Raw genomic sequence first — 13,455 nt, 5'->3', positions numbered from 1 at the left:
TGCCCTCCCTCCCATGCTCATGCCACCGAGCACCCACAGAAATACCCCGTTGGCTCAAACTGGAGGCTCGGCCGAGCGGGGACTGCGCCCTGCTGTATGTCCCTGCCTCACTCTGGCATCAGCTCCTGCATCCCTGAGCAACCACGGGTCTCAGCACCCATCCCCAAGACACTGCAGCTCTAGGGAGTACCTAGATCCTGAAAGGACATAGAGCGGCACAGCCGTTCTGGCTTCAGCTTCTAGATGTTGAGGCTTTAGGAGTGCAGTAACTAATGATATAATCTAAAATCTAAAGAGCTTCATGGGCCATGGCAGGTTTGCAGCTCACTGCCTTGTGCAGCAGGGTACATTTGAGAGCACTGTCAAGCTCTTTATGTCTATGTAGAAGCTGAATTTTCTCAGGAGGGTCTGTGGTTCTCATAGCTTCAAGGCAAACAAGTACAGCTGATGCATGTGCTTAACAAAACAATTGGAGGCAACATATTGTGGCTGAGCTGTCTGAGCAGCTGAAACAGCTCTGCAAACCGTCTGTGTCAAGATCCTCTTCCGGGAGTACAGAGAGATAAAATAACCAGCTGAGAAATGACGGCCACCGCAAGGTTTGCAACAAAACTGAGTATTCGCCTCCCTCCCTGGGCTGGTTGCCTCCTGTACGGGATTGCCGTCCAGACGTACCATGGGATTGCTCTGCTCAGGAAAAAACCCACCATTCAGCAGTTATGCCATGAGACACATTTCAAAAAAAAGAAAACTAATTTAAAGATCCTAAACATGGCCTTGACATCTCCTTTTCTGATGGCTCTGCCCTGGAAACAACCTCAGTGTTTAAGCAGGTCTCACTCCACAGAGAGCTGAGTGCAGGCACATCCTTAAGCATGGGGGTTTGACAGGCATAGTGGCAGCCCTGCTGCGGTCCCTGATGATGTATGCACTCATCTCTGAAGGCAAGGAGAGCCTGCACAGCATCTCTGCCTTTTCTGAGATATTAAGCATGAATATGATATGAATTAGGCTGCATTGCCCTGCCTTTGCTGGAAGGTGCCCAAGTTCCTGCAGCTGCAGTGGGGGGGGGTTGAGCCATGGTCATCAGTGATCATCCACAAACTATGTTTTTTCTTTCCTTGCCTGGGAAGCTGTGAATGGAGGTGGTAAAGGCATGTCACACCTTTCGTGTGCTTGGATGTCTCAGCTTACCAAAGCACCAGGGACTTGTAGGAATCATTTTCACTTAGGAAAAAACCCAGGTAATAATTATCAGGGGTTTTTTTACAAACCAGGGAATCACCTTCCTTTAATAGAATTCACTTATCTAGGTATCTTTATGATTTAAAAACAAACAAAGGGTGGCAGAACGTTCTTCACTGGAATTCACGCAGGGGTGGAGAAAACATGCATACCAAACAGAAACATGATGTTCTTGGGAGACAAAGCTCTGTATTTCAAGGCTAAAATCTGTCAACACATCAGTCCCTCACCACCCAGGCACAGGGTCAGGCTCAGAGCACTGAAGAGCTATTTATCTGCCCACATTTGGAAAAAAAGGTTGCACTGGAATGTAAGCCAGAAAAACCGAAGGTGTCAAGTGCCCCATGTGAACATGTGCCACTGTAAGCGTCCAACCATCCCCAGCTCTGTCCTGCTTCGGATCTGCTGTCGATCTGCCTGTGTGCCAACTGCTGTAGCAGTCCACAGCAAGCCTTTTCTGCCAGTCTGCTTGTGCAAAACCTGATCTTCACAAGGACTGCAGCCTCCCGGCTGCCTTTGAACATGTCGACCTCCGCTCCTCAAGCACCCTTCCCTGTGTGGCCATGACACACATGTGCAACTTCAGTAACAGCAAACAGATGCAAAGAGCGCGTTAAACTACCCGGTGCATACAGCTTTCTCCATGGAATGGCTACAGAAAATTTACATGGGAGAAGAAACCAGAGACAACACATGCAGGTTCCCATCCTGCCTCTAGGTACCCAAACATCCTTTGCACCCTCACAGGGTCTGACTGCAGAGCTGGGGCCGCCTAGGGAACCTGGGAGAGCCACTGTGCCTCCGAGAGGTCCCCACCTGATGCATAAAGCCCACGAGAGGATAGTCCTTGCCTTTTATCTGATGATGTTCCAGCTCTTAACTGTTGAACTGGAAATATGTCCCAACGTTTGGGACCCTCAAATTGGTCTTGGCTGGTAGCTGCCCAGAAGTTTGTGCCCATGCTGCCAATTTATTTAGAAACACACTGAGAAAACAATAACCTTGCTGCCTACCAGGTTCGGCTGAGTCCACTTTTAACAACAGAGAGCTTAAAAGGCCAACAACACAATTTATTTTACTGAAGCAAAAGCATGAAGTTCCTGGCTGCACAGTTGGAAATGCAGTGACAAAGAAAAGTATTAAAAAAGTCAGACAGTGCAAGCACAAAGCAGACTCTCAGCCCTTAAAGCTGCTCACCAGTGTTTTCTCAACTACACCAGCTAATGGCAGCCCAACAGGACATTACCTCAACACTGTGTCTCTCCAGAGCAGACTGACTGGCTCCAATAATACTCAATGTCCATGAAAATGCTGTTGTGGGTAAATAAAACTTACTTACGTGACTGCATGCAGTCAGGCTTGGGCTAGCCAAGCTGGTTGATTCTGGATGCTTCTGAGAAGGCAAATGAAATATTGCTTCATACAATTTGGGGCTGGCTCAGGGCTGGGAACACACAGCCTTCACGATCCCTTCACTTCATATTGTCCTACTTGCAGGAGATGTACTGACTTGACATGGCCTCGCCTGCCTTCCTCCAAAATTGTGGCATTTTTCATAGCTTTGCTAGGACTTTGAAGGACTGTAGCACAAAAACAGTGTTCTTGCTTCAAGATGTTTTTTCCTCCCACGCTTTGGGACACATCGCTGGGGAGGTCAGAAGTGCTGCCGTGCAGATGGCTGGCTTGGTGCCGGAGCCCTGTCAGACAGGAGGCTGAGGACATAAGGGCTGAGCTGGGCCCTCCCGCTGTACCCCTGTAGCATAAATTCCTGCATGAATGCAAGAGCTGAGCCCTCAATAAGCTTTTTGGTTGCCGTTACTGCTGCCTCACCAGAAAGTGCAGTCCCAGACCTGGAATACTCCACTTGTTAGAAACCTGCGTCTAATTTCTAGTTTATTTCTGGCCCTTTTTGTATACCAAAGTTTTCCTCTAGCCTAAATAGCTCCTCTCCCTGCTTAGTCAGAACAAGCACTCCCTGATGTCCTGATGGAGAGCTTTCTTCACCCATCTTTGGCTGCTAGGAGGAACAAGCCAAGCTTTCTAACCTCTTCTCATTAAAAGGGTTCTCTATGCCCCTGCCTGGACTTGTGTCCCCCCACCGTGCCTATTACTGGGGCTGCTGCTCAGGTCCAACACATAGTCCCACCTATTTTTTTAAAGCAGAAGTGCCAACTAACTACAGCGCAACAGGCAATCACGTTCATTTACCCTCAAGGAGTAAAGATCTGGCTAAGGAAAAACACCATTTGTTCACCATGGTTTGCTGCATCAGCTGCTTTGTTGCATGGAGTCAGTAACGCATCCCGCCACTTTGCTAAATGCTGTCATAGGACAGCCTGGTAGAGGATGCAGGCAGTTTTCTCTTCAGCAACACCTAGAAAATGTACAAGATAGACCAAACGCTTATTTGAGGGTTAGCTCACTTGTGTGCCAGCCTTGTGGCTGCGCTGCAAAAAGAAGGGGGAGTACTTAGCTGAGGGGGCTGAACATTGTCACGGCTTCATAGGTCAGTCACTGCGACCTGTGGATCCTCTCTGAAGACATTTTGGGACATGAACTATTGGTGCCTACAGGGGAGGAACCTGTGACACAGCTGAGATGTCAGCTGCGCATTTGCACTTACCTTTTGCTTTGAGCAGTATCACGATCTTTGGCAAATGTGGGCTCTGCAGGAGAGGCACTGAAGTCTTCCTCCCCCAAAAGTTGCATAAGAGCTGTTCTAGCCTTCAGTCAGGGAAAAGGACCCTGATTAAAATCTTCAGTGGCTTTGATAAGCATCCGTCACCAGCACCCGCCTGTTCTTCTGCAGGAGGAGACACTAACATAAGCAGCACACACAAATGTAAAACTGCTCTGAATTTTAAAAAATGCAACCAGGCAGTGGTCTAACAGGCACCAGCCTACAGATCGTTTTTAGTGTATAAGCAATTCAAATAACTCAAAATGCCACAATTAGATCCCATTAAAAACATATGTTGGATAATTAGGCTGTATTTTAATTAAACATTAATTTATCCTATTTGTTGAACTAATTATGATTCAAGCACAGGAAAGTTCGGAACAGTGGATTTAACATGCCCCTGTGTGATGCTGCATGATTCATTTTTCAAGTCACCTAACACCTAAGAGTTAGTAGCCCACTGGAGTGACAAAGCAGCAGCCATTCACCCCGTAAACTGCTGGGGAAATTGTATTTATATGCTAAGAGATCCTTCATTTTGGGGGGAAGCAGAACATAAGGCAACATTCTTGAGAGATGTAATACGTAACAAGGATTGCTTCACAGTCTCAATTTTCCACAATAATTTTTCACCCATTGGCTGCTGTGAGCAGTCTGTATAATTCTCTTCCTTTCACCACCCCAGAGCAATCAGAGTTATTGGACTTTGGTCGCTGCTAGACCCTTACCCACTCGCTAGGCCCCTCCCCAAATCTTTGAAGTTGTGGCCCAGGAGGCCAGGCTTTTGCAACCTTTTCGGCAGTTGCACTGCTCAGCACAGAGTGGAGTAAATCCTGCTGGGCACTGTGCCAGGACATGGTGTGCCCGGTTGTAACAACAAGCACCCTCCTGGAGGGAGTGTGTGGGAGGGCTGCGCGGAGCAGCCTGCAGCCCAGGGCACCCTGCGCTGCCAGGCTCCCTCCCGATGTGCCAACATACCCTCCTGCCGTCAGCAGAACCCATGGTTTAGGACAGTTTTAAGCAAAATTTTTCTGCGTGTAGCTCATGCACTTGACTGTTTGTTAAAGATCTTCTGGTGTAGTTCTTTAATCGGCAGGCATGCCTTGCTGCATTGATTATCTGTCTCATACATATCTAAAATCACTCACCTGAAGACTCTCCACCTCCATGTTGTTATGGGATCGCAGCATCCCTGCACAGCGGAGAGGGAATGACACATCACAGGTATTTTGTCAACTTCTGACAGCTTCAGAGCACAAGTTCCAGTGTGGGTAAAAGCAAACAAGCAGAAGACCTGAGACTTAAAAGAAAATGAGGGAGAGGCAGAACAGTCAATAACAACTTCATAGTTAAAAATAAAAAAACAGAGCATTTTTTGGTACATGCACACCCACCACTACATTATCACTAGAACAGCCCACATTTCACAGTGACACCTACAGCTGCATTTGAACTCCCCATCACAGGTTTCCTCGCCAGCTGTTCAGCTATTCCCATTTTTTCAAGGGAAGACTGAAGCATGATGACATCTCCTGTTGCTCTCTGGGGACTCTGGGATGTGTGTGTTCGTGTGTGCAGATGTGTGCGTACATCTGTCTATCTCTGTTCTTTTGCTGCACCTGCCCAAGGCTTGGTGGTCTTTGTATGCTTTTTCCCAGGAAAAAGCTTCTGATGCCTTTCTGCCCCAGTCCGAAATGGAGACAAAGCCACATGCAGTTCTTGGCTTGGCATATAGCTATCCTAATGATACCGTGACCCAGGGAGGAAACCCATCCAAGAGACATCTGCATCTTTATCACATGATGGACGCTGCTTTTGGAATGCCAGATTAGCATAATTTGTCTGCAAGAATATCAGACACCCTTCATTAGCTCAAAGCTATTTCTGAAGAGCTGCTTGTGGTTTGCTTTTTTTCTTAAAATATGTTTTTCCTTTGGAATTTGGCTCTCCATATCCAGGGCCCTCATGGCTCCAGCACATCAGATGACTGCAGTCAGCCTGCTGACTTGGAAGGGAAGAGCACTGGCTGTGCTCCATGCCAGTGATGAACCTCTTTGTAGGGCGGTTCAGAAGAAAGGCACTAATGGTTGACGTGAGTGTCTACAGAGAAAAAGGCACTAACCACACTGTTCACACTGACTACTCACACATCACCTAACATTAGCATCTTTAAATTATCACTCAGATAAAAACTACTGCTGACTCACAAGTCATTAAAACAAGGAGAGCCATGGTGAGGTGGGATGTCTTGAGGCTCCTCAGCATTGGCTATGAACTGTATTGCCTCCCAAATGCCACAGACTCTGGGTACCTGCTCTTATCTTCAGCGAGCACAGGACTGAAGGAGCAGGCCCTTGTCCTCAAAGGACAGCCTTTGAGGCCCTCAGAGATCCCCAAGCCACCGTGGCTGACTTCGTGGATGCCGCACCCCAGACTTGGCTGCGTGGGGCAATATGTCACAGATGTAGATGAGCCAGCTCAGGTCTGGAAGCCAGGTTCCTCAGCCACAAGGCTTTGTGCCTGATCAAATGCGGCCAGCCTTGCTTCTGGCCTCTGGTGGGGAAGGCTGCAAGCCCCTACAGCTCAGGAAGGCGCTAGTTCAGGGGCTGACCCCACAAGTCGACTCCCTGATGCAAGTCAAACAGGGTGGTCTGTCTGCTGAGTCAGAGCCTCTACATGCATGCTCGTCTCGCAGGCAGCCTGCCTGCACATCTCCCATCTGTTTGGGAAACAAAGCAACCAACATGTTTCAGCCTACAGCACCATTTCCAGGGAACTATATTCACTTGTTCAGTCCAAACTCAAAACAAAACACCACCACACATGCTATTCGTAAGACAAAACCATACCTGAGCCGAGGTTTGAGGACTTACACAAAACGTCCAGCGGGTACTCCCATCAGACAGCCCCAGGGCAGGGCTTCTTGAGGCACCGCCGTGGTTGATGGCTACAGCTCAGGAGAAACAAAGCTGCTGTGGGGACAACCTGACTTTGGTTAAGTTGCAGAGAACTAAAACCATTCTTCAAATTGAGGTAATTTTTAAAAAGTCATTTTTAACAGTTATTCCTGGAGGGAGCAAGGAGAAGAGGGGGAATAGTTTATCACTGTCTTCGTATTTAACAAGTTTTGGGGTTGGAAGTGTTGGGGTATCTGCTGACACTAATTTCTGTGATGAAGCAACTGCAGGTCATACTTGAAGTGTGGGAGGAGAAACGAAAAGTTATCCTCATCCTTATCCTCATTTTTTGTTGTTGTTTTATCTTTTGGTCAGGACATGTTTTTCACTCAGGAAAGGTTTTAATTGGGGACAGATGAAAGAAAGAGAGGGCACGTTCATTTATTTATTTTCTGATAGACCATGAAAAAAAATTAAGAGTGATTAAACCAACAAACTCTCTTTAATAAATAAATAGCAGCATCACAAAACCCTGATGTGAATGACCCAAAGGAAGTTGGGTAAGTGACAGTATTTAACCATTCACAAAAATGTGATCACCCGCTGGCCGGGAGAGAACGCAGGCGCTGTAAGGCAGTCCCCTTGTTTATCCAAACAAGTGACATACATCAGAATGGGTCCAGCTGAGTAGCCACAGTTGACATATTTACAGTTCTGGTGCTGGATTTTTTAAAAACATTTATAAAAATTCTGTAAATTCTCTGTTCAATTCCCATTATTTACATCCAAATATAGTAGGTTCTCTTTTTGCCCATACAACAGAACCAGCAAAGATAAGACATGAAGGCTCCTATATGAAGAGAATGCCTGTGTGTGGACTTACATGGAGTTTGAGGATGCTGTGGAAAATGAGCTATTCACACATATGCTAGAAGCTACTGTAATTCAACTTATTGCTAAATGCTTTCAAAGTCTGTGGTTGGCTTTTAAATATGTATATATGTATATATATGTACATACTCACACATATATATACACACACATATACGTGTTCGGAAAAGATGTGCTATGAATTCACGCAAGGAAAAAAAAGAACTTAAAAAGCAATGTGATCTTTCTGTACTGTTTGAGATAAACAAATTTGACTCAGAGCAAAGGGAAGTCACTGAAGGCACAAGTTTGTGTCTCTGGCCAGTCCTTTTCCTACTGGTTACCAGACCTTTTTGGAGAGGCAAGTGCATTCCTGAGCATTCAAGCCCATGGTGGTATCAGCAGGCTGGCACATGGTGCATCTCTGCTGCCTTCTGCAAGCAGTAAGCTACACTCCACACCGGGATACCTCGCCTGCCTGCATGGAAGTACTATGGGTTTTTCCCAGGAGGGGACGAGGGAGAAGAGAGGACCATCAACTTCAACACATCAAGCCGGGTGCAACACAGCAGCAGATGCAACCCGTATGTTGTGTTTCGGTAGTGGCCTCAGCGAGGTTGTTGCTGTACACGGCAATGCAACAGCACAATGTTATGCTAAAGCACTAGCAGAATTTTCCATTTCTTCTACAAGTTAATTTTGATGGGATGAACACAGCAAGCTTAGAGTATAAGCAGTTCATGTTAGTAAAATGCAATTTATCCATGCCTAGTGTAAGCTTTTCAGTTCTAAGGATTTTCATAGCCAGAGGCTGTCAGTGATGCTAAATGCATCCATGTTAGATGGGCACCGCAGCATTTGTGCATTAGTTAAATGAAGATGTAAAAACCTTATGGGTGATATCTGGCATTAGGCAACACTCTACACAAGGAAAATTGCATGAGCGGCATCACCCCAGAGGCACACTGCCAGAAAGACACGATGCCCTGGAGGGTTTGTCTACACAGGAACACAGAGGAAAATTAATTCAAATTATACATGCTGTGAATTAAAAGCAGATTACTTAAACTGTATTAAATCTCAATGTGGGTGCTTTCATTAAGATGTAAGCGGTGTTAATATGATATACTATAATTGACTTTGGGAGTGAAATGGAATAAATAAAATTAAAAAGTTAATCCAGATTAATCTTCCATGTAGACTAGCTTGAGGTCTGCTTCCTTCCTGTCCCTGGTAATCGTTTGCTTTTAAACCACATCACCAGCAAATGATTCCAGTCACATGCTCTGTCCAGCTCTGCCCACCTCCTCCTGAGGCAGGGGAAATGAGCAGGGATCCTCGTTTATGCCTCTCTCCCAGCATACTCCAGGGAGGTGTACCCTGTACCTCACAGCCTGACCCGACCAGCATCACACACAGAGCAGCTTCTGCTCTACACCCAAAGCAGTGTTTTATCACCAGCACTGCAAGTCCCAGGATGTTGAAAAACAAAAGCAAATGCTAAACAAGCTAAGGAATAAATAGATGTGAGGACTGAGAAGACAAGAGCCCTTACAAAGCCAGAGAGCTCTTCTCCAGGTCAACCAAAGACCCTGATCATCCAAGCAATCTGTGAAGGCAGTGCCATCCACACTGAGCACAGCTTGCTCCATCCCAGAGCTGATGATTATCTACAAGACCAAAGGAGGGCTTTTTATAAATCTGAGGCCCTCCATTTATAAAATGGTTGAAGCAGATAACTGGCGTTCGCTTTGTTTCTCATGCTTCTTCTCCAAGTGTGCAAGTGATCCCAGCCAGGATCGCAAAACCACACCAGAACTGCATTCCCCACCTTCCTTAGGGGAGCCGGAGCCTCCTGGGGAATGGAAAGAAAACAGCAGGATTTGAGAGGGATTTAAAATTTAACAGAGGTCCCTTGAAGTGCAAGATTGCCCCAGTATGGCAGCAAGCCACTACCCGTAAGAGGACATGTCTGGCCAGGTGCCTGCACAGCTGCTATGCTTTCATGATGTCTCTCTGCCAGGTTTCTGTACAGTCTTTACACGGCACAAATAGGGGTGAGGATTTAAAGTATATATTTACTGTCAACTTGAAAAAGAAAGTTATACTGACCAAGTCTAATAGCATGTATTTGATATATAACTATTAACGTGCCATTCTGGACTCCAGCAAATGCCACCTGAGATAAATATTCAGCATTTTTGTTCATGCACTGGAAGAAGAATTCAAACATTTTGTCCATGACATATGCAAAGTAAATAATAGTTCTGATCTAGTATTAACAGTAAATATAGAACCTTAAACTTCACTGCAGTATATTAATATATATGATTTTAAGTACTGGACTGGAAAGACAACTCTTTTTTTTCTTTAAAAAAAAAAAAAAGCTTTGTTCAGAATGCAATATTTACATTGTCCTTTGACCAACACTTAACATTTTTACACAATATATTTTGGCTACAGATAAACTGTAGCAAAAGGCTGTGTGAGCCACCTTTACACACAGCTCACTCTTTCACTTACAACATTACAGCTGTTTATGGAGAGCTCTGAAGTCCCTGGTTGCATTTCAAGGCCCTCCTCAACTTCATCTAGTTCCATGCTATTGAGTTCATTGCCATTTCGATAACTAGTTAAAGTCAGATCTTTCCCATATAAAGCTGTTGAAGCAACATTCAGACACTGATTCTGCCGCAGCGCTGATTTTTTACTGGTCTTGTATTGGCAACGGATGTAATTGGAAAAAGCCCTGCGGTATGTTTTGTTGAAGAGTGTGTACACGAGGGGATTAATCCCAGAGCAAACATACCCCACCCAAACAAACACATCAAGGAGTTCACTCAAGAGGGCTTTATCACAGGCTTCCTTGCAAAGGACAGACATGACATTAGTGATGAAAAATGGGCACCACATGATGAGGAACAAAAAGAAGACAATGCCCAGGACCTTGGAGGCTCTTCGCTCGTTGTTGATGGACTGCATAGTTCCTTTCCGAAAAAGCACTGCCTCCTTATTTACAGGAGAGTTCAAGTGAGATGCTCCCTCATGATTGTGAAGCATTGAAATGTTCTCTGTGTTGTTTTCCTTCTTGAGGCAGTTTACGCTGCTCCTCCTCTGCTTGGGCACCTCTCCACACATGAACACCGTTGCCTGTCTCTGCAGCACCTGGACAGTCAGGCAATACGTGATCACCATGATGATGAGAGGGATGAAGAACGCCATGAAGGATCCAATGAGGACGAAGTTCTCATCATTGAGGACACAGGTCCCATTTACGAACACTCTGGAGTCATCCTGCAAACCAATGACCGGAATGGGCATAGATATCCCTAGAAGAAGGAGACCAAAAAAGAGACTGTTACCTGGATGGACAGGGCTCCAAAGAGGCAGCAGAGATGATGCAGGTCCTGCATGCATTCAGCCTGCTGCCTAAAGCGGTTCGAAAGAGAAGTTCCTACTCCCAGATGGAAGGGAAAACCTCACGTAACAACACTCCTGGGAGTGCAGCTCCAGGGCATGAACACTCTCGGCTGGGAACAACTGCAGCTTTCCTGCACTCCACAGCTGACACAGCAAATGCAGTGTAACTCCTTTATTAAGTTCTTTTTCTAGCATTAATTGCAATTTGTTGGTGTAGAAAGGGCAGTCATTATCCTGCTCTGTTCCACCTGGCCACTCCATGCCTGCCAGTTGGTGGGGGGGGTGTTGAAATCACTGACATAGGGTAGATAGTAGCAAATTTTAGAGAGGAAAATTATCAAAATGCAAAAGAATTACAGCTATAAAGATTTAGAAGCAAGTTTCTTAAAGACATTAAAATAATCCTGATAGAAAAATGGCCACTTTTTCCATGGCATCACGGACCCATGGAAGAAAAGCTCCTGGCTTTCTGGGTCCTTATCAGCTACTTTAGTGCAAGCAGACGGTGGTCTCTGCAAGCTCTGCCTGCCCAGGCATTTCATCCACAAGCAGGGTGAAACTTAAAAGTACCATAGAGACAGTCTTGCTTGAATTCTTAGAGGCGGCAATTACAGAGTCAAATGAAAAGGCTGCCTGATTCCTATCCCTCTATCTTGAATACAGGGCTAAAAACTGGAACAACAGACAACATGAAAGTAGAAAGGTGTAACTAAAATGGTAATCAGATTGACATGACAGTCTGAAATCAGAACCCCAGCTACAAACCCTCTGGCTGACAGGAAGGAAACTTTAAATGACTCAATTATAATAATAATAACTAGAGCACAGCTTCCAGCTACTCCTAAGCACTAAGCAGACTAACAAGCCTCGGGAATCACTGCACTTGCCAAGGCAGTTTCTCTTGTATCCTGGACTTAAGGGCAGACTAGTGAGATTAAGAACACTGCATCCCTTTTCCTCTTCAGCATCATCTAGCACAGCTTGTTAGTCCAGGATTTCAGGACATCAGGCCTTCCTGAAGCAGAAGCAGGAGTCCTGCATGGAGGATCTCTGCAGACGGCTATATGTCCATGCTGTTTGGCACACAGGCAGAGCAGACAGCATGTCAAGCCCGGAGCATGACTGTCCAGGACTGCACATAGTAGTCTGCACACACGGCTAGCCGCTGGCTTGTCCCTCAGAGTGAAGGAATGAAAGAATGAAAGCATTTTGAATAGCTGTAATTCAGATGCATTTACTTAATGTCCTCCAACACTGTTTTCCTCTAAGGAATATGTATCTGCATACCAGCTCTATTCTAGCTTGTGAAAGTCATCAGCAATTTACTGTGGGGACAGAAAGAAGAGGGAATACAGGACTCATGCCAGAGTACTGGATCTCACTGGAATATTTTTCATGTGTACTGAGATCCAAACTTTGTACCTTGATCTGTGGAGCTCAGTCCCACACCAGGTCAGACCCAAAACCTTCCAAAGAAATCTGTCTAGACACAGCCAAAACCAACAAAAGCAACAACATATTTTGGAATACCACAACCTATGTGTGAGAACATGGCAAAGACATGGTGGGCCAGATCTAGTTGGACCATCATGGGTTCATCTAGCCCTGTCTTGTGTCCTTGGCAGGTACCAGAAGTTTAGGGCCATGGTACAAAATGGGGCAGCTGTTGGCATTATAGCTTAGAGAATTCCACAGCGAGAAGTTGGATCCACACCTCGTTTTTAAAATAACCTTTGAGACCTATCTTCTGTAAATTCTTGATCTCATTTATAACTCTACAATACTCAGTGGCATTCAGTTCCACAACCTATCTTTGTCATGTGAACAAAGTGTTTCTTGCTCATTTAAAATTTGCTGCCTGATAATTTCCTTTGACTCCCCTCAGTTCCTCTACTGTGAGAAACAGTGAATAATCACTCTCTGGTCACCTTTTCCACCTTCTCAGTGATTTTATAGACCTTTATCACCCCTATTGTCTGACATCTCTTTTGGAACTGAAGAATGATATCCTATTTACTCTCTCTCCTCATGCCAAACTCATTTTATGCCTTTGATTATCTTTCTCCATTTCTTTTCAAACTCCTCTCTGTCCTTTTAAAGAAGGGAAAAAACCTGCACATCCCAGCATTTAGAGTGCAGCAGAATGTCTTTTGTTCTTCGCTTCCTACCCTCTGGCCGCCTGGCTGTCAGTGAGCACTCACTCTGCAGACATGTCTGTGGGGCTGGCCATTTCCTTCCTTAGCTCCTTCATGCAAGAAATAACCAATGCGGAGGCCACTGTTGTGTCTGGATTGCTTTTTTGGGGTTGCTGTGAATAGCACAGGTCCTAGAACTAATCCTGTG

The 13,455-nt window shown here is 45.5% G+C and overlaps 1 protein-coding gene across 10 annotated transcripts in view; it reads right to left on the bottom strand.

Annotated features, from left to right (window-relative positions):
• Positions 1 to 6: 6 nt before the first annotated feature.
• LOC128154031 (5-hydroxytryptamine receptor 2A-like) overlaps positions 7 to 13,455 on the bottom strand; it is a 108,147-nt gene continuing 94,698 nt past the window's right edge. For 4 of the 10 annotated variants that reach the window (XM_052814070.1, XM_052814078.1, XM_052814077.1 and 1 more), the window contains 4 exons: positions 10,216 to 11,021; positions 6,775 to 9,547; positions 5,366 to 6,644; positions 5,074 to 5,225 (listed from right to left, as the gene is read on the bottom strand). In XM_052814070.1, the coding sequence (XP_052670030.1) occupies positions 9,386 to 9,547; positions 10,216 to 11,021 (968 nt within the window). In that variant the 3' untranslated portion in view covers positions 5,074 to 5,225; positions 5,366 to 6,644; positions 6,775 to 9,385. Of the gene's footprint in view, positions 3,620 to 3,868; positions 4,049 to 5,073; positions 5,226 to 5,365; positions 9,548 to 9,750; positions 11,022 to 13,455 lie in introns of those variants that run through there. The other 6 variants (XM_052814071.1, XR_008239215.1, XM_052814072.1 and 3 more) reach the window with 6 other exon arrangements.

This window comes from Harpia harpyja, chromosome 18 (assembly GCF_026419915.1).
Source record: "Harpia harpyja isolate bHarHar1 chromosome 18, bHarHar1 primary haplotype, whole genome shotgun sequence".
NCBI lineage: Eukaryota > Metazoa > Chordata > Aves > Accipitriformes > Accipitridae > Harpia > Harpia harpyja.
Note: the sequence above shows the minus strand (reverse complement) of the source record. Positions and strands in the feature narration are given on the sequence as shown.